This window comes from Mandrillus leucophaeus, unplaced genomic scaffold (genome assembly GCF_000951045.1).
Source record: "Mandrillus leucophaeus isolate KB7577 unplaced genomic scaffold, Mleu.le_1.0 Scaffold62, whole genome shotgun sequence".
NCBI lineage: Eukaryota > Metazoa > Chordata > Mammalia > Primates > Cercopithecidae > Mandrillus > Mandrillus leucophaeus.
Window position 1 is genome coordinate 3,055,860 of NW_012106697.1, and position 24,894 is coordinate 3,080,753.

Below are 24,894 nucleotides of genomic sequence, written 5' to 3' on the forward strand. Positions count from 1 at the left end.
GGATCTCAGCTCACTGCAAGCTCCGCCTCCCGGGTTGACGCCATTCTCCTGCCTCAGCCTCCTGAGTAGCTGGGACTACAGGCGCCGCCACCACGCCTGGCTAGTTTTTTTTGGTAATTTTTTAGTAGAGACGGGGTTTCACCGTGTTAGCCAGGATGATCTCGATCTCCTGACCTCATGATCCACCCATCTCGGCCTCCCAAAGCACTGGGATTACAGGCTTGACCACCGCACCCGGCCTAATGTCCCGTTTTTCTGTCATTGGAAATTAGTAGGCTGGAATCTGTGTAGAAATTGGCCAGTGGAAAACACTTACAGAAAGTGGGTAGATTATTTGTGTCACCAGCATCAGCTCATGAGAAAAGACTGAGAAAAGTGTATACAAGTGGTAAACATCCTTGATACTCTCACCTACAAATAAAGAAAAATTACTTTCTATATAAATCACCTTTGAGAACAGCCATTTGTTTACTGTTTTCATAAAATAAATTATAATGTATCCTAGGTAAGTTAAAAGGATTGTTCAGTCTTGTTTATTATTTTCCAGATATGGTCAAGAAAACTGACATGAGAAAGACCCATTATATTTTTCATACTTTAAAGTTTTAGTCTATAAATTTTTCTTAAATATTAAATCTTGTGAATAGACAAAAGTGGCAATTGTAGGCCAAAAATTGTGCCCATTGATATTGCCCAAATCTGTAGATCATTGTTATGGCTTCCTGTGATTGGATTTGTTAACACTATCCAGACACCACTCTAATCATTGTTATAACCAACTTCATTTTTCCAAAACCTTAAATAGCCAAATATTCACCTAGTATAGTTGTATTATAGTTTTTTAAATTAATGTTAAGAGCTGTCTCTGACTAGTTTCATTACCAAATCAGAATACTAAAATATACCTGATTTTTTTAATCTAGGAGATCCTAAAATGTGTTTTTTGCTTGTGTCATTCAATAAACTCACACAAAGAATAAAAAATAAAGGAGATGCGTTACTAACATGTGTATGTTTGTGGTTCAGTGGATGAAATCGTCCCACATGCAAAGGCTACCACAAAACTCATCCATCACACAGCACACAAGGCATCTCTTTGCATAGGCTATGCACATCCCAACATCAGTGAGCCAGCCTTCTGGACCTTGAGTGTTCCACTGTTACTTCCATTAGTGTATGTAGTCCATAGTCAGGCATGAAATCCTAAATTGAAAGAAAATACCAAATTCTGTTCTACCAGTCATCTCTACAAAGCTCTGCAGCTTATAAAGGCACTCTTTCAGCAGTGCTGACTTTATAAAATGTGATTTATCTCAAAGTACCTTTTCCATAGAATCTGGATTTTTCAGGGCTGACTTAAATCAGGAAAAAATATTATTTCACTCGTTTGGAATGCCTTGGTGTAAATACTGCTCCAAATTGAAGTGTGGTATTCTGCTTGGGTAGGTGCATGTAAGAGGCAGTGTATTTATTCAGATAATTTTTACACCAAGTTTCCAAACTGTAAAAAGAATAAAAAGAATCAAATATGCAAACTTTCAAAAACAATTTATGTGAAGCAAATTTTTGAAAAAGTATTACCAATTGTAGGGGAGCAGATCCCTTTAAATCACGTGTGCACACACACACACAAACACACATACAAAAAAATACTTTTATTTTTTGCTGACACCGCCTCACTTCCTAGTTGGTAAAATGCAAATTAATTGACTTTCCTAAATAGGAAATAATTTTTTTTGAGCTTGCCCATAATCTGATAATTCTGTGGCAAAAGAGAACATATTTTAAAGAGTCTTGAGTAAACTCTTAAGACTATGACATTGTTTTATGGTGTTTAAACTTATATCACTGTCATAATCCTTTATGATATGGTAATCAGTAATAAAACAGTGCAATGAACACCAATTAAGGAACATCAAATCAATGGGTATGCAGCTTGCATGCTGATTTAAACAGTTGCTGATTGGAATAAGTGGATCTAATATGAACTTATTTGCAGACTGTAGCTTTTCTGTCATCCTGCAGGAATTGGTACTTGACTAATCTAAGAATGATACCTACTTACAACTTTAATGAGATACTGATGTGAGTCATTTTTTAAGTCCATGTTCAGAAGTATTATGAAGTGCTCAATGCTAACTAAAAATCTGCCCTGTACTCCAAGGACTTCACAGTAATTGTCATAGTGAAGAATATGTCTATATTTTATGATGTACGCATCTGATGTCTACGCTGTACCGAGGATTCAAGCCAGTAGCCCGGTGAAAATATTATACGGTACTGTTTAATATGCTCCCCCCAAGCCCATTGTTGACAGCAGAAACAATGTGAGTAGTTCATAGCCATACACTTCAACAACTGCTTATACACAGTGAAACAGATTTGATCTTCCTTTGTGAGCTACCTGATGTCTATATAACCAACTTGGTTTGCCTTTGTTACTTCTCTGTGTTTACGAGAATCAGCCTGATAGTAAAAGGAAGCAAACTTGGAATTAATCTTATTCCATGTCTCAGCCAGACAGGCACATACACTCCTTAGACCTCATGTTTAAATGAGCGGCCTTCTTGGGAACCAGTACTCAGCAGATATTTCTCGTCCAACATTTGTACATCCACTCAACTGCTTCTGTTCTTTGGGGCTTTTTGGTTTCTGTGTTTTTCAAACTTACTTGTTTTTATTTTTCCTGGTTTTATCCCTAGTTCTACTCTCTTACCCACTGGTTTTCCAAACTTTGGATTTTTTAGAACAGATGACAGCATTAAAGCTTTCTTTAGTTTATATAAGGTACTCTCATTTATGAAGCTGTGTAATCATATAAGTATTTTAAATTCATTCGGGTTTTTATCTCATTTCCTTTAACTGTCATTGTTGGAACTAATGATTTCCACGTTGTTTAGTCTGATTTTTTTATTCCAGTAAATTCCTTGACCAATCTATAAACAGATGATGCTTCCAGTCGACCTTACACAGGTACACAGTTCTGGTTCTTCTGAGTTGTAACTATAACATTTATTTAGAATATGGATTTTGGTGTCAGACTACCTGGTTGGAACTTTCTCTTTGCCACTGCTAGCATTTTGATCTTAGGAAAGTTACCTAATTTCTTGTGTCTCAGTTGCCTCATTTGTGAAATAAGGGAAGATAATAATGTACCTGTTACCCCACAGGGTGGTAAAAATTAAACGTGTTAATTCACATTAAATGCTTAGCAATTTTCAGCACATAATAAATGGTAGTTATTGTGAATACTACTGTCCATAGTTAGAATACATGGGAGGGGAGAGGAACAGATGGGTGAAGGAGAGGGGGAGGATGGTATAAATGAGGTTTTGCCCACTTTTGCTTCTTTCTCAAAAGATGCTCTCTATATTACTTACAGAATTTCTTCAAAAACTGTAAACACATAGAGGATATACTAAGGCCACCAAAAGTACATTTGATCATTTTATATAACAGATGTTAAGACGCTGCTTTGACCAGGCACACTGACTCATGCCTGTAATCCTAGCAGGTTGGGAGGCCGAGGCAGTCAGATCACTTTAGGTCAGGAGTTCAAGACCAGCCTCAGCAACATGGTGAAACCCCATCTCTACAAAAAATAGAAAAATTAGCCGGGTGTGGTTGGGGTGCGCCTGTAGTCTCAGCTACTTGGGAGGCTGAGGTGGGGGGATCACCCAAGCCGGGGAAGGTGAGGCTATAGTGAGCCAAGCTGTGATTGTGCCAGTGCATTCCAGCCTGGGTGACCCTGTATCCAAAAACACAAAAAAAGAGCCTGCTGTGAGCCAGGCAGTGGGAATGCAGTGATTTACATGGCCTAGAATTTACATTTCTAATGAGGACAATTTACACATTAAGTCACCTATGCCTAGAAAGTTCATTAAAGTCTTGTATTTTCATGGCATCTGTTAGTAGAAGTGAATTCATCACAGCTAGTTCTTGATTGTTGTTTTCCTGTTACAGGTACTCTGATGTGCATACTCTTAGACTTTATCCAAGAGAGGTGTTGGGGAAGGGGGAGGAAAAAGGAAGAATAAGGTAACAGAAGAGATGGAGGGGTGCCCAGAACGTTGATAGATAAGCAGATGAGGCAACAGCCTGAAGATAGAATTCCAAAAAAGATGCCATTCCTTCCTGATCTGTATGGGAGGAGTGAAACATACAACAATACTATATGTGAGTAAGGCCCATCCTCAGAGGCCTGAGGGTCCGGGTCCATCACTAAGGGGTGCAGAAAAGAGCAAATTATCTTGTGTCCTAGTCTTTCCCGAAATACAAAGGGGAATTCTTAAAAGGAGGCACCTAGAGGGAGGATGTGTGAAAAGAATACAGCAGTAGTCATTTGCTTTATTGATACTGAAAATTTATGGACTAAATATATAATACAAATATTTTCGGTGCGCCACATTTTTCTTTCACATTCGAAACTTCCACGAGTCTTTGCCTACCTATAGCAGCAAGCAGACCGAGGACCCGCGGGTCATAGGCTTGAAACCTGAATGGTTGCTTCATTTGTTACGTTCCAGGGATGGCTGTGTATCCGAATGTGTTTTGAAAGACAGTTAAGGCCAAGAATTAGCCTTGGCATTTAAAGTCATCTATAGATCTACCTTGTGCTTTCCTACAGAATCCATGTAGAAGACATGTAAAAGAAGGTGGAACTGCCTTGTGGCTTTGGAGAACGAAGTGTCTGGTTCTGAGCTCCTTTCATCAATTTTTTCTACTGGGGAAAAAAAAAAACCAAAAACAAAACCTTCCTTTTATTCTAAATCTCCAAGAGACGGCATTGTGGCAGAGTGGTTTAGAGCGAGCTCTGGAACCAGTCAGCCGAGGTTACCAAGGCGTTACCTTGCCCAAGATAATCATTCCTCTCCTCTGTCTCCTCATCTATATTTACTGTCTCAACTGTTACTACATCACAGGGTTGTGGTGAAGAGGAAATGAAAGAATAACATAAGCACTTAGAACAGTATTTGGCACAAAGGAAGCCTTTATTATTACCTCCTTTGCCTACAGTGTGATTACCTATTACCTACAGTGAGCAAGGCTAGCAGCAAAGTGCTTCATGTGTGTCACCCTGGATCATTCTGAACCTGGTCAGAGCTAGGAGAGAGAGAGCTGGGCCAGAGCTAGAAATTTAGGAATCATTAATACATCAGCCAGGTGTTCATAATCTGTACATGACAGAGCCAGGGCTCATGGAAGAGCTGAAATCAAAGGCGGCATTTTGTGTTTGTGAGCATAGGTGAATTTTTCTGGGAAGAGGACCCAAAACTTTCACCAGTTTACTCAAAGATCTGAGACCCAAAAAAGATTAAGACTTGCCATCTCGCAGGAAATACGGTACTACTCATGCCGTGTGTCCCACGTGGGTCTTCTTCCAAGATAAATAATCGAAACTCCAGGGAAGGTATTTTATGATTGCAGCATTTTACTAGAAAGTAGTGGAGGTTTTTTTGGTTTTTGTGGTTTTCTTTTATTTTGGGACAGAGTCTCACTTTGTCACCCAGGCTGGAGTGCAGTGGTACAATCTCACCTCACTGCAACCTCTGCCTAACGAGTTCAAGCAATTCTCCTGCCTCAGCCTCCCAAGTAGCTGGAACCACAGGCATGCACCGCCACACCCTGCTAATTTTTGTGTTTTTAGTAGAGTTGGAGTTTCACCATGTTGACCAGACTGCTCTCGAACTCCTGACCTCAAGTGATCCTCCTGCCTCAGCCTCCCAAAGTGCAGAGATTACAAGCGTGACCCACCTTATCCAGCTCCAGAAAATAGTTTTTTAATGGACCCCCTTTATACGTCTAGCACCCATTTTTATAAGAATTTTATTCTATAAGTCAAGTTTCAACTTCTTAGTAGATCGAAGAATGACTTTTCTCTATGTCAGAACATACTCGTTAGTTTTCAAAGTAATTTTTTACAACCTCATATGCATTTCAGCAATTGTTAGGTACATTAATTTTTAAATATACTGTATTATTTTTATGATTATCATTTCTAATGACTTCTTCCAACATGTCTGCATTGTTTTATTATTTCCTGTTGTGGTTTATGTAATGATGTTTATATTGTTGCAATTATTACTTTTAATAATTATTTGAACCTCATATATTGACGTATCCTTTTAACTCCTTCATTATGTAGAACCAGGTTTTTGTGGTATTATCAGAAAGATTTTCTTCCATGTCAAAATAGTCCTTGTTGTTTTTCCCTCGTTGTCTCTTAGTTTTAAGCTCTCAGCCTCACAATTCTCTGTGATATAAAATGCAAATGAAAAATCTTGGTATCTTTCTCAGTACAGATATTTTTTCTTATGGTTGGCTTTTAGTTTTTTGCAAAACTTGTGTTAAGTGTTGCAAATATTTAAAGTATCATGTTACTTTTGACCGGCTGTATATTTCAAATGTATTTTCTACTTTGAGTTCTACCTCCGATGTTCTGGTGACCCAAAGACCTACCTTTACCTGTAAATCAGTCTACAGGTTTTGCATAATAGAGTCTCTTGGCAAAAATAATCCGATTGGCTGATTAGAAATAATTTTGTCCACCATTAAAACGGCTAATCCAGATCAGAATTAAGTTGTGTTCTTTATTTTGGTTGTGCAGGACTAATGTAAAAGCAAAGGGTTTACTCTCTAACAGTGATCAGCATTATTAATTTTTGTAAACTAAGAATTTCCATAGAAATAGTACCCTATGAGAATCAGAGACTCCAGAAGTTTTGATGGCACTTTATGTTCAAATCATCAATAGAGCTATTACAGAGCTCCACTAGTTTATATGGCATGTAAAGTATATAGCATATAGAAGGAATTATAAAGAAATTATATGACGGTTATGCAATAATACATTTTTATTTTAATGTTTAAAAGGTAAATTATTGCTGGGCGTGGTGGCTCACGCTTGTAATCCCAGCACTTTGGGAGGTCGAGGCAGGCAGATCATGAGGTCAGGAGCTCAAGACCATCCTGGCTAACACAGTGAAACCCCATCTCTACTAAAATACAAAAAATTAGCCGGGCGTGGTGGTGGCACCTGTAGTCCCAGCTACTCAGGGGGCTGAGGCAGGAGAATGGCGGGAACCCAGGAGGTGGAGCTTGCAGTGAGCCAAGATCGCACCACTGCACTCCAGCCTGGGCGACAGAGCGAGACTCCATCTCAAAAAATAAATAAATAAATAAATAATTTTTTTAAAAGGTAAATTTTTTTATTATAATTTCAGAGTAGTACCTAACACCATATCTTCTTCACCGTAATTTTCCTTGCATCATATTATCAATTAGCTGTAAACATGCTCATTGTAAATGCAATTCAAACGCCTCTAATAGAATCCTGTGGCAAAGTGAAGAATCCTTTCATATACACAGTACAGATGTGTCAAAACCATATACAGTTCTGTTTACACACATGACAGAACCACCACACCTGAGTGGCCCAACTGAAAGTTACAGTTTCCATCATTCTGTTAGGAGTTCTGCTACCATTTGCATATGTCAGTGGTGAAAACCAATCAACATAAGCATCTTTGAAACGCAATTTTAGATCATAAAAGATGTATGAATTTTGACAAAGCGAGGAGATTGGAGGCTTATTAAGAATATATTAGGTCTCTACAATGAGGGAGGCATTTATGTCTCAGTTCAAGGGGAAAGGTATAGCCGAATTGTAGCCTCATGAAACAAGTGGACAGGGGCAGATACAGGTACAGAAAAAGATTCAGTCTTAGTCCTGACTGTTCCTACACACCTTTTGTGAGAAAAAAGAGCCTATTCCGGTAGGTTTCTGAAAATAAACAGGATCTTACAGTAGTCCCTATTTCCTAATGGGCTATATATGTGATAAATCATTGTCTATCTGACTTGCAGTCAAGAGATACTGGGTAATCATTTTCTAAAGAACTTATATGTGCCTTTTGCAAATATAACGTCAATATATTACATTTGCTCAAGAGTCTCAATTTCTTTCTTCTTTTTGCTTATTTATTAACTTTTAAAGTTTCATTATTTGTAGATCTCATAGTTGTAAATTTCCAAAGTTCTTTAAGAATAAAGAATTGATTCCATTTGTCCTGCTCAGCTATTATCAAGGAGAATGTTGAAAATGACGAGAGTAGAGTGCATTCCAAAGAATCTGTGAAAAGTGGTGTTAGTTCAGTTAGTTGAAAATGCTGAGTATTTCCTGGAATCATGACTGCATTTGCTAAAAACGTGAATAGACTGCATTTTTAGGAGATATGAAGTGCATCTCTGTCATGTGATGTGAGTCTTATGTCAGCTGCAGCTACTCAATTTGCATGTAAATTCTGAAAATTTTCTTGTCCCATGTGACATTTCTGAAATGTCTGTCTGTTCTTTTTTCCTTTTTAATTTCCCAAGCTCACTATTTGGATAAGATAGTTAAAGGTACTGTATACTGCTCTTTGTTGACATATCTACATGTATATCTATATATAACCGTGTATCACTAGGTTTGACAATAGACTGTTTTCCATGCATATTTTTGTAAATTACAAATCAGACTTAAATTATGTAAAATGCCTTGGATTTAAAGTATTGAGACTTAAATGTCTGTGTCTCATTTTTATAATTTTGGGTTATGACAGATTTCATTCCTTTGTAAAAGCGTTTTCTCTAGAACCAGAAACTGAAGATAACGGTATATTTGCTGTTTTTTGGTTTTGGGGTTTTTTTTCTATCTTTCTTTCTTTCTTTCTTTCTTTTTGCTTTAAGATCTTCATTGTTGACAATTCAGCTCAATGAGCTTTAAATTCTAAACTAAAGAATCACAAATACTCTTATCACAGAATAAGAAATTGTCAATCTAAAGAAGATTCTGGTTAACATGTTGAGAGAAATCTCATTTATTTCATACGGAAACTTCTTTGGTTTTTTTCTAAATGTTTCAAAATATATGTGATATCATAATTTATGTCTTGTTATTTTTTAAAAGCTATAAATACTGTACATTCTATAAAAAAAGAACTGATAACCTTGTTCAGCAGAAAACAGCAGATTCTCACATCTTCAGTTACCGTAGAAATAGATGGAAAAAGTTTTTTCAGAAGAGGAAATTCCCCTTCCCTTTCTCCTCAGATTACCTACTTTCTATTCCTTGTTTGTGCTTTTCATTAGAATATGAAAATATTCATGGCAATATCCAGGCTTTCATATACCAAATCTTACGTGCAGTCAGTCAGCTGCCGCACCTCCTTGTCAGTGGGGCAATTCAACCTTGCGTTTTCATTAAAAACAAAACAAAAAAAACACATCCATCAAGAAGATTCACCTTTTATTTATTGAATAATCCATAAATACAGACGGTAATTGTCTGAATGAAAAGAAGCAGCAAAATTAATCTCTTCCTGACCTGATGGTATCCATAAGTGTTATTTCATTGTACTCTTCCATGAGAGACAGCCAAAATAGTCTTCTTTCTGTGAACTCTGATCTTAAGAGACAGAATGTCTCTTTACGATATTTTCTTTTCACGTTCCACAGTGGAGGCGGGGACACCAATATATGAATAATTCTTCTAACACAGACTTAAAATAAACATCTTTAAAAACAGATTGTTCCCTTAAATTTTGTCACTGGAACAATAGTAGCATTCAAATGATAAGAAGCTGTAAAACAAACCCCAATTGCTGTAGCAAGTGTTTTTATTAATATGTTTTATACCAAATTATAAATAGCTCTGTCCACAGAGATCTGATGAATAGCCAGTTATTCTTCGAATGTTAGAGCATTTCTCTCCTCGCTTCTGTCAGTGTCATATCACACTCATAAACAAGGACACCAGAATCTACCCAAGTGTCATCCTCATAAACAGATCACGTTGGCTGCATGCCAGATATCATCAGTAGGAAGTGGCAAAAATTGTTTTTTTAAAATGTCATGTTAGACTGAAACAATTATAGATTTTGGATATATTAAATTATTTTAATTGTTTCCCAAATTTTCCCTCCTTGCCCATAAAAGCAGACAAGATAGGATATAAAGGTAACAGCATAAAAGCCTTAGGGAGATTGTCACAAAACATCACTCTTCGCTATCTGTCTTGAAGCACGTCACTACCGTGTTTTTGTTCAGTCTATCAATGTTTTATTGTGGTCCTTATGGTATTTCATTTTGTCCGTCCTAAGTAATCCAATATGCACAGCTATTACATTTAGTTGGAAATCCTGTCGGTCCTGTCCCATCCGTATGCAGCCTGAATCCTAATGTTTGTTAGAATAGATGCTAAGCTGCTTCACTATTTCCTGGGCTTTGCTTATTCTGTGACAAGGAATGTACTCTTGGCATAAAGTATAGTCATTAATACTGGCCTATACTTTGTGCAATTATTTAATGCACTGTAATTTCACATGCATATACGGCAACTCTGAGGCCAGATAAAATTAATATTCTCTTTTTAACATCATTCATATCCTTATACCCACTTTCATGCTTTTGGAGTTTGAGGGAATTTTTTTAAGCAACAAGGTGTTTTAAGAAGGCATGTCCTGATAAATGACCAGTAATGTTTAAAACAGATTACAAATCTAGACAAGGGATTCTGAAATTGTTTTGTTGAGATGCTTTTCCACACCACACAATATACCTTGTTGCTTTGCTAAAGGGAAAAAATGTAAGTTAATTTTGTCTGGCCTGCAACTATTTAGTGGATCGTTGCATATATTTCTGTCCTGCACAGGTAAGTGGTGTCTCAAGGGTCAGGCCAATCAAAGATGCCACTTGGATAAGAATTAGATTCCATAGATAATGTTGCTGTTTCTATCCATGTGCAATTACAGTATTTGTGCTGTTTATAAAGGCCTGTTCCCACTAAGTGTCCCTTATCTGTTTATTTTAGGTACGAAAACTCAATACTCAAATCACTGGTGTTTTCCTTCTTTGTCTCAACAGAGGGTTGTCCTGGTCTGTGCAACAGCAACGGAAGATGTACCCTGGACCAAAATGGCTGGCATTGTGTGTGCCAGCCTGGATGGAGAGGAGCGGGCTGTGATGTAGCCATGGAGACTCTCTGCACAGATAGCAAGGACAATGAAGGAGGTAAGAAATGCTGAGCGTGAACACAAGTCTGTGCCAGAGCACAGGTTCATAAGTGACAGTGAGTACATAGATATCTGTTGCCAAAAAAAAAAAAAAACCGTGATCCCCATAGATTAGATTGATTGAAAAATGTATGAGTGCTGATAGAATGATTTTGCTGTCCATTTTTCCTGAAACAAATGCAAGATTATTATCGTTCAGGGAAAAGGCAAGGTAACCAAGCTACTGCATAATGTCCATTGTTCTCTGTTCCTTTTCCTGGTCCCCAGGTGACTCTTCTCCTCAACCACAGTATTCAGGGCTCTGTGAATTGGGAGCTCCAAAGCAGTGTTTTAGTAACTAACATTCCAAAAGACGCAAAGAATGTTCCAGCCTCTTCTGTTGAAAGGCATGGATGGAAAAAGACAAAACAGTAACAGAGAACAGTCCCCTGGAAGCTGTACTCTAGTGACATTTTATCCTTAACTTGATACTTGGTTAGAAAGATGGTGAGATTCCACCTAGTTGAAGCCCTTGGTTAAGAATAATTCTTTTCCCCGCTGAGCTCAGCCTCCATGCACTCTACTCTAATTTCAGGAAATGGAGTGAGAGTTGGTGATTACCTCTCCAGTGATGGAATAGTTGGCTCCGATAGCTGTTCTGTTTTGTTTTGTTTTGAGACAGAATCTCGCTCTGTCGCCCAGGCTGGAGTGCAGTGGCGTGATCTCGGCTCACTGCAAACTCCGCCTCCCGGGTTCACACCGTTCTCCTGCCTCAGCCTCCCGAGTAGCTGGGACTACAGGCCAGGCCTACCGCACCTGGCTAATTTTTTGTATTTTTAGTAGAGACAGGGTTTCACTGTGGTCTCGATCTCCTGACCTCGTGATCCGGATGCCCACCTCGGCCTCCCGAAGTGCTGGGATTACAGGCGTGAGCCACCACGCCCAGCCTTATTTTGTTTTCTGGATGGGGTTTCACTCCTGTTGCCCAGGCTGGACTGCAATGGCACGATCTCGGCTCACCACAACCTTTGCCTCCTGGGTTCAAGTGATTCTCCTGCCTCAGCCTCGCAAGTGGCTGGGATTACAGGCATGAGCCACCACGCCTGGCTAATTTTGTGTCTTTAATAGAGGCAAGGTTTCTCCATGTTGGTCAGGCTGGTCCCAAACTCCCAACCTCAGGTGATCCACCCACCTCGGCCTCCAAAGTGCTGGGATTACAGGCGTGAGCCACCGCGCCCGGCCAGCTGTTCAGTTTTGACATAGCTTTAGCAGTGCATTTTTAGGAGGGCTGGAGTTCCTCTCCGGGCCTCTATGGACACTTGCCCTGTGGGTTAGATTGTGTTTCTCTACCACTCCACCAGCCCCAGCCATTCTCCCTGCTCTTTTTGAGACTGTACACATGTACGATAAAGCATTGGTTAGAGTGTAGGTTTTGGAGCACACAGATCTTCACTGAACGATGTAGTAATTATGTGACCTCAGACAAAATTTGTAATCACTTTAACCTCAATGGTTGCATCTATAAAGTGGCAGTGAAAGAGTTTTTGAAAGGATTGAGAAAATGCATGTGAAGTATGTAGCGTATTGCCAGGCACAGAGCCTGCTCTGAGTAGCAGCTAGTATTATCCAGTTTTCCTTCTTTTGCTTTCAAAAGTGCTCATCTCGACTAAGTGAACTTCATAGAAGGTTGTCAGAGAAGCTTGAATAGCCTTTACCTTTCTATACCTATAGAGGGCCTCAACTACTATTCTGTAGGAAACAGAGCGACCAGAACCAACCCCTCAACCTCCCTTCCAACCCAAAACACACACACACACACACACAGACACACACACACAGACACACAGACACACACACACAGACACAAAAACACACAGACACACAGAGAGAGACACACACAGACACACACACACAGACACACAGACACACAGACACACACACACACACAAGCCAGCCTGGGCTGACAGTCATTCTCAAAGCAAATGTTATTTGTGCCTTATCCTTCTGACAAGGCGCTGCAGTTCTCTCCTTTAGTTTCTAGCAGACTGTTCACTGTTTTCTCTTAACTTGGACTGTGAAGAAACTTGAGCCGCAAATTCTGAGCTAAAGCCTTTCCTTTCTGCTCCTGGTAGGTTTAGGTGGCCCGTAGCCTTCACAGCTTTTCCTGCTCAGGAATACCTTGTTGCCCCAACTCCTCTTAACTGTGTGCTTTATAGACATGGCAGCATGAATCCTCTCAAAACCACAGTACAGATGGCACCTGTCTTCATTACTTTCCCCCAAAGAACCCCCTACTCCATGGCTGCTATTGCCTAGGGAGGAAGGAGAGCTTCTCTTTCTCCTTGATCTTACAGTTCAGATTTTGCTTCTAAGAGAAGATTGCACTGAGGAGGTTACAGAGTCTCTCAGAGGGAAGCGGGCTGCAGGACCAGGTCTGCAGAGACACTGCCTACTAATTTAGGGGCTAATCAACTCTTTAGTATTGTTATCAGCTAAAGAGGTTTTTCCTTTTCCTCAAAATTTATCAGCTGTGAATTGGCCTCATTCCCCTTTGTTTATTCTGATTAGCAGGAAACGATGCTATCTCTAGGCTCCCCTCTCGGAGGGGAAATCTGAGCTGACAGAAGGCCTCCTGCGGATTCTCTGCCTATCTCACATAATTTGTATTCCTGCCCCTAACCTAATTTTGCTGATCTTCTAAGAAGAAATCTCAGTGCCAGCCTTCTTATGCCCTGAGATTGTAACCTGGATGCTTTATAACCTAAGTCAGCGGGTTCTTTGAACTTAAGCATAAGCTACATGTATGAAGACAGTATTTTTCACACCAAACCCCAAATCAAAACACGAAAGATGGCAATGAAGGATGTCAATTATATGAAGACAGTCTAACAGAGTGTTTAAGAACTATAAATCCAGTCCTTATTTAGACCCAGAGTGGATTTTATTAGACTGAAATTCTAGGATATATGGTGACTGACTGTAGTGTTATAGATCCATTGTCTAAGTTCAGTATCAAAATGGTGACTTATCCAGAGAGTAGCTAAGTAACTTGATTTAGCATATTAAGTAACTCAGGAGGAGAGGGTGAAGAGTCCAGTGTGGCCCTAGTCAGAAATTGAACACTTCCAATAAATAGCTACTATAGTTTGAGCAATTTTATAGAACACAGTGTTTGTAAAAGAAGAGCAAAGGAAGTTGCGTACCATTCCTGGAACTAAAGAAGAAGTATCAAAAAATTTTAGAAAAGACATCCATCATATAGGGAGATCTTGAAATATCTTCTTAAACCAAGCATCTTCCTTCCCTTGCAAAATTTATTTTACTTCACCCAGTCAGATTTGCCCCATCACCACTGTTGAATGCTAAAGATTTTAAACACCTGAATCTCCCTAAATAGGTGTTCCTCCTTGCCTTTATGTATGTCTGTTCCCCTTTATCTGTAAAAAGCTGCTTTAGAAGGGAATTCTTGATGAGGAATAGGAAGAACGTAGATGGGGGCAACTTATCTACAGCCACTTCAGCCTGTTCTGCTTTCCAATAGGCCCTTGTTTCTTTTCAAACAAACAGCTGTCATGTATGCTGGGTAACTGTAGCTTTTCAGAGCTAAGGGCAATCTGTTCCCCATAATAAGAGCCCTGACAAAGATCTCCTCTCTCTCTGAAATCAACAAGGTATCCCCTTCATCTGCTTCTCAAATCCAGCTCCAAGTACTAAATAGGGGCTTTGGGAGCAGATCATTTTGACAAAGGCAAGCAATGGATTACTAGATTTTTAAATCCCACCGTGGAAATCAGAAACAATTCTCGCTGGACCAGAGAATTGTGGATAACCTCACCAGATGGGGCATGTAGACACTTTGGGAACAACTACTTGCTGTCCTATCCTAGTTGAGAAAGCTTTTAAAGCAAATGATCACCAGTACCTACACGTGGCTTGTAAATCTTTCTTCTTCAACTCCAACTTTATTTATAAAGACAACAGTCCCCTAAACTGAGCCATTGGTTGCTCATATCCCAAAACACTCTAATGATGAAGTTGCTGAGACCAGAGAATAGGAAGGTGAAGAGATGGGAGCTGCTCACTCCTGAAGGACGTGCAATCTGGATTGGGGTTTAAGACAATTCACCACAGTCTTCAGTTCCTCAAGTACCTCTTTTCACCGGCCATTCGCATTGAAGTCGGCCCTGTCTCACAGTGAACCCTACCACAGACTTCCACTCCCCTTCAACAGGAAAACCTCTTTTTTGAAGGTTCTACTCGACCACTCGACCATTCTTACCAGGAAAGACCGTGGTCGCACATGTGAGAAGTTGGACTCAAACATTATTACATGTAAAAAAAATTATTAGCTTATATCACTAAAAAATTCAGACACAGTTGCACCCAGGTGTTCAAATGATGACACCAGAAACTTAGGTATATTTGTCTGTTAACTCTGCTTTCTTCTACCTTAGAATCATTCTCAGGCCATCTCTTCCCCAAAAAGGCCACCACCAGCTCTGAGTCTACATTTCTCTTCCTAATAACTCCACCACAAAGAATACACCTTTCTTCATGGTTATGTGTGGCCTGGGTCTGGGCCTGGGCCTGAGCCTGACTCTCCTTGGTCTGAATTAGGTCACCTGCCTAAAGGGAAACTGAAGTGCTGTCACCAGAAGAAAGGGGCTTGGATGCTGGGCAGGCAGGAAAACAGTCTACTCTAGGAATAAGAATAGCTCTCCATAGCATTCAGCGTTAGTACAGTCAGACCGTGTACTGCAGGAACTCGTTCACGTGCTGATGGACTGTCACTTTCAGAAGGAATCTTCTCTGTGTCTCCTCCTTCCTTGCCAAGGTGTAGCCTTTTGACTTGACAAGAATACCAGTGCTGAACCTCTGATGTGCTTTTTGTGCCCAAGATTAGCAAGCAACCATCTCATTCTCCCCATGTACTTTTAAAAGCATCATTGCTTTTATTTAGCCTGCTGCGAAGACTCACTCAGCAAGGGGTTGCCTGACTTTAAATAGCTCTCCAAATGATGGTCTCACTGTGCAAGCACCAAAAGGCAATAGCTTGCCAGAGATAATTCTAGCTCTATGGAAACTTAAGATACTTTTTTAACAAGATGATTTCTCCACAATGCATTGTCCCTGGCTGTCGTTACCACGTTCCCATCTTCTCCAGGGGGAGATCTAGTCAGTTTCCTTTGCCACCTTGCATCCCTGTCTCGTCCTCCAGTGGCCAGCTCCCCTGTGGGTACCTGAAGCATGAGACTCAAGCCCTATCCTGGAGACTGGCTGGTTGAGGGCACAAGAATGACTTTAAAAGATTCATACTAAATTTTTGCAAGAATGGTGGAATACCAAAGCATAACTCCTTCCGAGAAGAATACCAGTAAACAAATAGAGTTCTCTTTTTTTCCTTTTTTTGAGACAGAATCTCACTCTGTCTCCCAGGCTGGAGTGCAGTGGCACTATCTTGGCTCACTGCAACCCCCACCTCCCAGGTTCAAGTGATTCTCCTGCCTCAGTCTCCCGAGTAGCTGGGACTACAGGCGCCCACCACCATGCCCAGCTAATTTTTGTATTTTTGGTAGAGACAGTGTTTCACTATGTTGGCCAGGATGGTCTCGAACTGCTGACCTCGTGATCCAGCCCCGTCGACCTCCCGAAGTGCTGGGATTACAGGCGTGAGCCACTGCGCCAGGCCTAGAGTTATCTTTTATCCTTTAGAATTATAACTTTGTTGGGGTATATCAGGAAGATGTACCTAAAACAGGCTATTTTTTCCCCAAGTCTGTAGGAGCTGATGACAGTTGAGAAGAAAGTATAAGTCAACTGAGGTTATTCAAAAATAAGAAAGATAGAAATAAATAAGTAATTAGATAAATAAGCAAAAAAAGCAAAAATACAATTCAAACTGCAAGAAAGCTGGGTGCAGTGGCTCATACCTGTAATCCTACCACTTAGGGAGGCTGAGGCAGGTGGATTACTTGAGCCCAGGAGTTTGATATCAGCCTGGCCAACATAGCAAGACCCCATCTCTACAAAAAATATAAAAATCAGCCGGACGTGGTGGCACACGCCTGTAGTCCCAGCTACTCAGGAGGCTGAGGTGGGAGGATTACCTGAGCCTGGTGAGGTCAAGGCTTCAGTGAGCCATGATCGCGACACTGCACTCCAGCCTTGGTGAAAGAGTGAGGCCCTCTCTCTCTCACACACACACACAAACAAACTGCAAGGACAAGTAGGAATGTGCTGTCGGTAGCAAAGGGGAGTGAAGGATTGAAAACAAATGGATGAAGTATTAATATAAACACGAGAATGAGTATAATGAATGGAGAGATCTATATTTGTAGATTGCTAAATGAAAATAAGGAAACATTTGAAAATAGAATTTTTAAAAATCTTGCAGGAAGATGGACTATTACGTTCTCTAAGAACAGATTTAAAAATAAAAAATAACGAAATGGCAGGAAACAGCACTGGAAAGGAAGCAGGGGAGAGGGAGTTTAAAAAAAAAAGAAAAGAAAAAATTACAAGAGATCACAAGTACTTCCCAAAATGAATCCAGATATTATCAGACATAGAGTGGTGCTCAGCGTCTTAGAGCATTAAACACTGTATGATTCAGGTAGATGATGGTTTGGGGGAAAATTACTATTAGTTTGAAAGACTCTACTGGATCCTGTCTAAAGGAAGGAGGAGATTCAGGTTACTCTGAACCCTTTGGCTATCCACAGAATTTTTAGAGGATAGTGTAACCCATTCTGGGGGAAAAAATCCAGCTTATGCCCTATGAAGCAAAGGACTTCAGTAGCTTCCTGCTAGGACTCCAGGAACATAAGGTTTAACCACTGCATCTTTTTTTTTTTTTTTTTTTTTGAGACGGAGTCTTGCTCTGTTGCCCAGGCTGGAGTGCAGTGGCCGGATCTCAGCTCACTGCAAGCTCCACCTCCCGGGTTCACGCCATTCTGCCTCAGCCTCCCGAGTAGCTGGGACTACAGGCGCCCGCCACCTCTCCCGGCTAGTTTTTTTTGTATTTTTTTAGTAGAGATGGGGTTTCACCATGTTAGCTAGGATGGTCTTGATATTGTGACCTCGTGATCCGCCCATCTCGGCCTCCCAAAGTGCTGGGATTACAGGCTTGAGCCACCGCACCCAGCTAACCACTGCATCTTAATGGGTTTTAGAAGGAGAGGAAAATCAGAGCCACACGAGTTGTCACTAAAAGTCTCCCCTCTTTTTTATGAGACGGAGTCTCACTCTTGTTGCCCAGGCTGGAGTGCAGTAGCGCAGTCTCAGCTCAAGCAATTCTCCTGTAACTGGAATTACAGGCGCTCGCCATCAGGCCCATCTAATTTTTGTATTTTTAGTAGAGACGGGGTTTCACCACATTGGCCAAGCTGGCCTCAAACTCCTGACCTCAGGTGATCCACCCACCTAGGCCTGCCAGAGTGCTGGGATTACAGGCATGAGCCACCACGCCCGGCCTAAAAGTCTACCCTCTCTTTTACACCCATGGCCATCAGCTGCCACCTGATGCTTAAGAATGTAGACGTGGGCACTGCATGGCATCTCTTTAGAAACAGGCCTCCAGGCTCGTCTCTCCAGGTTAAGAACCCCTGCATTAAGGCAAGGGGTATTATTAGTAGTCCTGGTACACAGGTAACTACACTCTCATTGTCAGAAGAGTTAGCCACCATCAGTAACTTGGTGGGCATCTTTCTGCTTTTTCCTCAGTGAATTCATATGCACATTTATGTTATTAAACTTAAATAAATACTGTTCTAAATTTGATTCTTCCAAGGACAATATCTTAAAGATTTTCATGCCCATACATATAGGCCCATCTCATTCTTTACAACAGAAACAGGGTGTACTAATTAATTTCACAACTGCTACACTGATAATAATTTAATTGTTTGTAATTTTTTTGCTCTTCGTGTAGAGACAAATCTGTGGCGAATTTGTGTGTGTGTGTGTGTGTGTGTATGTGCATATAAATCTTTGTGTAAATGTACAAATATTTCTTTAGGATGGATTTTTAGAGATGAACTTGCTGGTTCAAAAGGTATTTTAATTTTTAATTTTGATAGCTACTGCTCGATTGCTTTGCAAGTAGGTTTCACCACTGCACACTTCATCAATCTGAGGGTGTTTATAGTCTATATGTAATCATTGTAAGTAAACAAAAATGTTCAACAAAATGAAAAATATCAATTTTGTCTGATGAATGAAAATGACCCCATTTTTATCATTTTAATTTGCATTTTCCTAATTACTAGTTAGATTGATGATCTTTATATTTATTTCCCTTTTTTTTGCTAATTGCTTATTTATTTCCCTTCTTTTTTTTTTTCTATTGAGCTGCTTGATACTTTCTTTTTAACTCTTAGGACTTCTTTATATATTCCACTTATTCTTCGTTAGGTGTGTTGCAGATATTTTATCCCAGGTTTTCACTTATCTTTTAACTTTGTAATTTATGGTGCATGCAGAAGTTTTCAGTTGATATGACATAAATTTGTCTGAGGTTTATCTTTTTAGTCATGACTTCTGGGTTACATGTCTTCCTAAATAGAGCCTTTCTGTGATTAGACATAGTATTATACATAGGATTTCATGTAATTTCTTCTAATACTTTTTATAATTCTGTGGATTGCTTAATATTCAATTAATCAAGAACATTTTTAAGTACCTATTGGAGTAAAAAAGAAATAGGAATTCAAAGATTAGCATAGTGTCTGAGGGTAGGGAAAGCATGATAGACAAAAAAACAGGGCATCTCTCTTATGCTTCTAAGCCTTTTTAACTGTTTAGAATTAACAATCTTTAAGAACTTAATTCAGTTTTTCCTTCATTTAGCAAGTGTATTAAATGCCTACTTGGCACCAGCAAGTGTGCAAGGCTCTGGGGATACGACAGTAGGGATGGATAGTGAACTAGATGAGCCCTCAAGGAGCTTAATGAGACAGTTGTCTGAGATGATTGCTGAAGGAATTGAGGGCTATATGGAGAAGTAAGAGAGAAAGTTAGAGATCTCCAGGCAGAGGAAATGAATATGGTCTATAAGCCATGTTAAGGAGTTGTGACTTTACTCAGAAGGCAATGGAGACCAAGTAAAGGAAGCATTTTAGCCAGAGAAGTGAAATAATCAGATTTGGTTTCTATAAGGTTACTCTGGCTAACATGTAAAGAATGGATAGTTGGGGCAAGACTGGAACCTGGGAAAACACACTGTTGTTAGGAATTTGTGAAGAGAGGACCATGGTGGCCTGATGGGTAGTTTCAGGGAAAGAGAAAGAAAGACTGATTCAAGAGAGATGTGAGATGAAGAAAAGCATCTGATGCTTGATTAGGTGGAGAAAAAAGGAAGAGACGAGGAGTCAAGGACAACATTCAGTTTTCTACTTTGAGAAGCTAAGTGGGGTGGATGGTGGAACCATTCATTGAAATAGGAAGTTGAACAGCAGCGTGTTTGGAGGAGATCACATACAGACATGTTAAATCATATTACACATGTTAAGCTTTAGATGCCTGTGCAATATCCAAGCCAGATATCTTGAAGGCAGTTGGTGGCTTTGCAGTTCAGGAGAATGACCAGCCTGGAGTTGAGGGCTGAAGGAATTGAGGGCTATATGGAGAAGTAAGAGAGAAGGTTAGAGATCTCCAGGCAGAGGAAATGAATATGGTGAAAGGTCTATAAGCCATGTTAAGGAGTTGTGACTTTACTCAGAAGGCAATGGAGACCAAGTAAAGGAAGCATTTTAATGATTAGCATTGAAATGATGTGAACATGAGGTCCGGAGTCACCAGGAGAGCGCTAATGTAGACAACCAAGAATGTGTGGAAAACCTAGCATGATCCCAATCCAGAAATGAATGCATATTTCAGTTTGTTTCATGCACATTACAGAATGTGACTGAAAAGAATAACAAAAGTTACACCTGTATACTTTTAAAATTCTGAATCGCACAAATAAAATATTACATGGGAATTTCTAACTCAGACTTGAAACTTGGAGGTTGAGGCGTGGGGGGAAGTACCAAATACTGTGGGGAAGGACAGTGGGTATCAATTATCATTTGAGTAAAAAAGAAAATTCATGGCTTTTTATCCAGTCTGTAAACCAAAATTTTGAAAAACAAATAAAAATATCCATAGCTCCTTGAAAGAAGAAAGTGAGAGTATTGACAAGCAGCATAAAGCCAGCATAGAAGGTAACCTAGGAAGAGTTTTAATAATCCAACAAAATGTATATTGTGTAAATTTGCCAGAAAAAAAAATCAAGAGTGATGTAAAGAAGAATAGGAAATAGGACAGGATAGAGACCTTGAAGCAGGACCAGGGATTGGCAAACCGTGGTCTCTGAGCCAAAGCCTGATTTTCTCAATAGTTTTATTGGAACACATTCATGCCCATTCATTGACATATTGAAGGCGGAGTTGAACAGTTGCCATAGAGACTATATGGCCCACAAAGCCGAATGTATTTACTCTTTGGCTCTACAAAATAACTTTGCCAGCCACTGTAAAAGACCAGTGAAAATGCACAAAGAAAGACAAGAGCATGTTTCAAAATAGTGGACAGAAACGCTAACCAGAGCAATAATATTACGGACTGAGCGGAGGGAAGCATAAACAGTATGATCTAGTTTACATCAGAGTACCACGTAGATTGCAAAGCCTGAACGGAAGAAAGACAGCCTCTTAACTGATCACTGCAGTTATTATTCAGCAGGTTTTGAGCATCTCTGATTTATGTAGATTTTTATGATTAATGCTATTAGATATGGCTTCTATACCAATATAAATTTCAACCAACCTAATATTCCTGAAACGCAAATGGAATCTCGATGGTTTTTGGAAAGCTATTCCACAAAGACAATTTTACTACACTATACATTTGGGCAAGTGGGTAATCAACTTAGTTATACTAGATAGCCTTAGCTGTTCTATAAATACAGACCAAAAAATGAAAAATGTTTTCTCAAGTTATAGGAAGCCAGATTCATAACCATCCGTCACTTGCTTGGGCAAGTTACTGATAAACTCTGCAGAAAAATAACAAACAGTGTGTCCCTGCACCTTGGCTGTTGAAAATGAGATTCTTTCTCTGATTGATGTTAGCAGAGAGGCTTGTAAAAATGCATTTCCAACTGATTAGTTCAGAAAGTGTCAATCTCATGCAGTTTTATGACCTGCAGACTACATGCCAGATGTACATTTGCTTTTTATAAACTAACAAAGATGAATGACTAAATTTGAGCATTCCTCTTTGGCAACTGTACCATCTATTGCCTAAGGGAAGTCACTGTGGGAGCATTATGGCGGGGGAGAAGAGGGTAAGGAGCACGTAACCCTTAATTTACCAGATTCATGGAGATAAAATATGATATTTGGAAATACTTTTCCTATTGAGTCTTTTCTACTTTTGTTGAAGAATGACTACAAGGGAAAACCTGCAAGAATATCAGATATTTGTGGTGTTACTCTCCCAATCATATGCAACCATTCTAAATCCATCGAGTACAAACTAAAGGTACCATATCATAAAACACCTTTGAAAGATTCCCCATAAACATCAGCGTATAACTATGATTGGGATGCAAAGGTTGAGGTTTTTTAAATTTTTTCATTTGTTTGGGTTTTTTTTTTTTTTGAAACAGGTTCTCTCCCTATCACCCAGGCTGGAGCACAGCGGTGGGATCATCCTTCACTGCAGCCTCGAACTCCTGGGCTCAAGTGATCCTCCCACCCCAGCCTCCCAAGTAGCTGGGACTTCAGGTGGACACCACCGTACCTGGCTAAGTGTTCTAAGTTTTTGTAGAGATAGGGTCTCACTATGTTACCCAGGCCTGTCTTGAATTACTGGGCTCAAGTGATCCTCCCATCTCGGCCTCCCAAAGTGCTAGGATTACAGGCGTGAGCCACTGTGCCTGGCTAATTGTTTTTTTGAAGCCAGAAATGATATGGGAGCAGTAGGTCTACAGTCTACTACTTCAGAAGTCCAAGTCTTAACAACTATACTTCTATTTCTTTTAGAGAGAGGGAGGAAAAATGTTTTACATTATTATTAATATCCTCATGAAAAATAAGCCAATAGCACACTGTTGTCTTTCTTCCACTAGAAATATTGAGAAATATTTATGCATTTTTCATGTTCATGCCCTTTTGCCTAGGAAGGTAATATTTTGATAAGTTTATATGAAATTTCCAAATTCAGTTTCATTTGATTTTTTTTTTTTTTTTTTTGCTTTGAGATGGAGTCTTGCTCACTCACCCAGACTGAAGTGCGGTGGTGCGATCTCGGCTCACTGCAACTTCCGCCTCCTGGGTTCAAGCAATTCTTCTGCCTCAGCCTCCCAAGTAGCTGGGATTACAGGCGCCCACCACCATGCCCCTCTAATTTTTTTGTATTTTTAGTAGAGATGGGGTTTCACCATGTTGGCCAGGCTGGTCTCGAATTCCTTACCTCAGGTGATCCACCCACCTCAGCCTCCCAAAGTGCAGGGATTACAGGTGTGAGCTACTACGCCCAGCTTGATTATCTTAAAACATGATTTTAGTTTTCTCCAGAGAAATAAACATGCAGTTTCAAATGATTAACAACTCATTATCTTAGAAATATAACAGACATGAAAATACATATACTATCATCAGGAAACCTTGTGTCATCAGATCTGCTTATCAGAAATCCTGACCCACACATTTTCATGTGTATGGAAATTATGGTAACAAAAAACTTAAACTATTAGTGTGAAAAGAGTCCAACTTCATAAATTTAATTCAGGTATTCACTTATTAAGCCTTTCCCCACTCCCCCAACTTAGTGAAGAGATTTTTAGTTGCTGTCTCTGGATAAGCTAGGTCTCTGTCAATTTCAGGTGACAGAAAATTTAATTCAAACAGACTTAAGGAAAAAGGGAATGCCTTCATTTCTATAACTAAAAAGCCCAGCAGGTCAAATGCAGCTTATGGCAAAAACCTCAAAGGTTTTTGTGTCTGTGTCTGACCTGTTAGTTTTTCCTCCAGCCCTTGCTCTGCTTGCCTGGGGATGACTCCATTCCCAGAAGCTTCTATAACGGCAGCAAGGTAGCTGCAGCAATCTCAGCCACACAGCCTCATAGATCAAGCCTGGTTGAGGGGTAAGAATCTCTTTTTAGATTGTTCCTGAAATTCATTCTTGTTAGACATGTTAGGTCACCTGTACATTTCTGAACCAAACACGAAGTGAAGGTTATGCACATGGCCTAAGAGGTGGGGAAGGCCGGATACACAAACAAAAAGTTTCATCTCTTGTCCAGAGAAAGGGAAATGGGTCTGGGGAAGAACAGTGTCCACTATGTGTCTTCTTCAGATGGCCAAAATGACGTGCTGAACCAGGCCTCCTCACGTCCTGTTTCTTACCTTACCTGTGTTGTTGCTGACCTGCCTTTTAGACTGGGCAATTTAATTCAACTTTGTATGTTTCTTTTATCTCAGTTTGCTGTCAGATAATGAAGGGGCAAGCTAATATTCTATTAATAAGAATAGCCTAACGTAAATCAATGGCTAGTATAGTTTTCTTTTTAAAAAAAAAAAAAAAAAAAGACTTTTTTTAATTGTGTAAATAAAACGTAATGGTCATCTAGATATTTTCAGCTGAGCTTGCTATCATAGAGTCACACCCAGACTTGATAGTTCAGTTGGAAGATTTTCAAACTATTTTGTCAGTTCTCCTAAGATTAAAGTCTTCAGAAACAGATATTTTTATTAATACCAATAAATGTAATTATCAAGGAGATAAAAATTCATGTTTTCAGCTGGGCTCAGTGGCTGAGCCTATAATCCCAGCACTTTGAGAGGCCTAGGCAGGTGGATCACTTGAGGTCTGGAGT

At 39.8% G+C, this 24,894-nt stretch overlaps 1 protein-coding gene across 1 annotated transcript in view; it reads left to right on the forward strand.

Annotated features, from left to right (window-relative positions):
• The window catches only part of TENM3 (teneurin transmembrane protein 3), a 718,045-nt gene that overhangs the window by 619,628 nt on the left and 73,523 nt on the right, over positions 1–24,894 (forward strand). The window contains exons 13-14 of the mRNA XM_012000130.1: positions 8,377–8,403; positions 10,906–11,052. Of these exons, the coding sequence (XP_011855520.1) occupies positions 8,377–8,403; positions 10,906–11,052 (174 nt within the window). The remainder of the gene's footprint in view (positions 1–8,376; positions 8,404–10,905; positions 11,053–24,894) is intronic.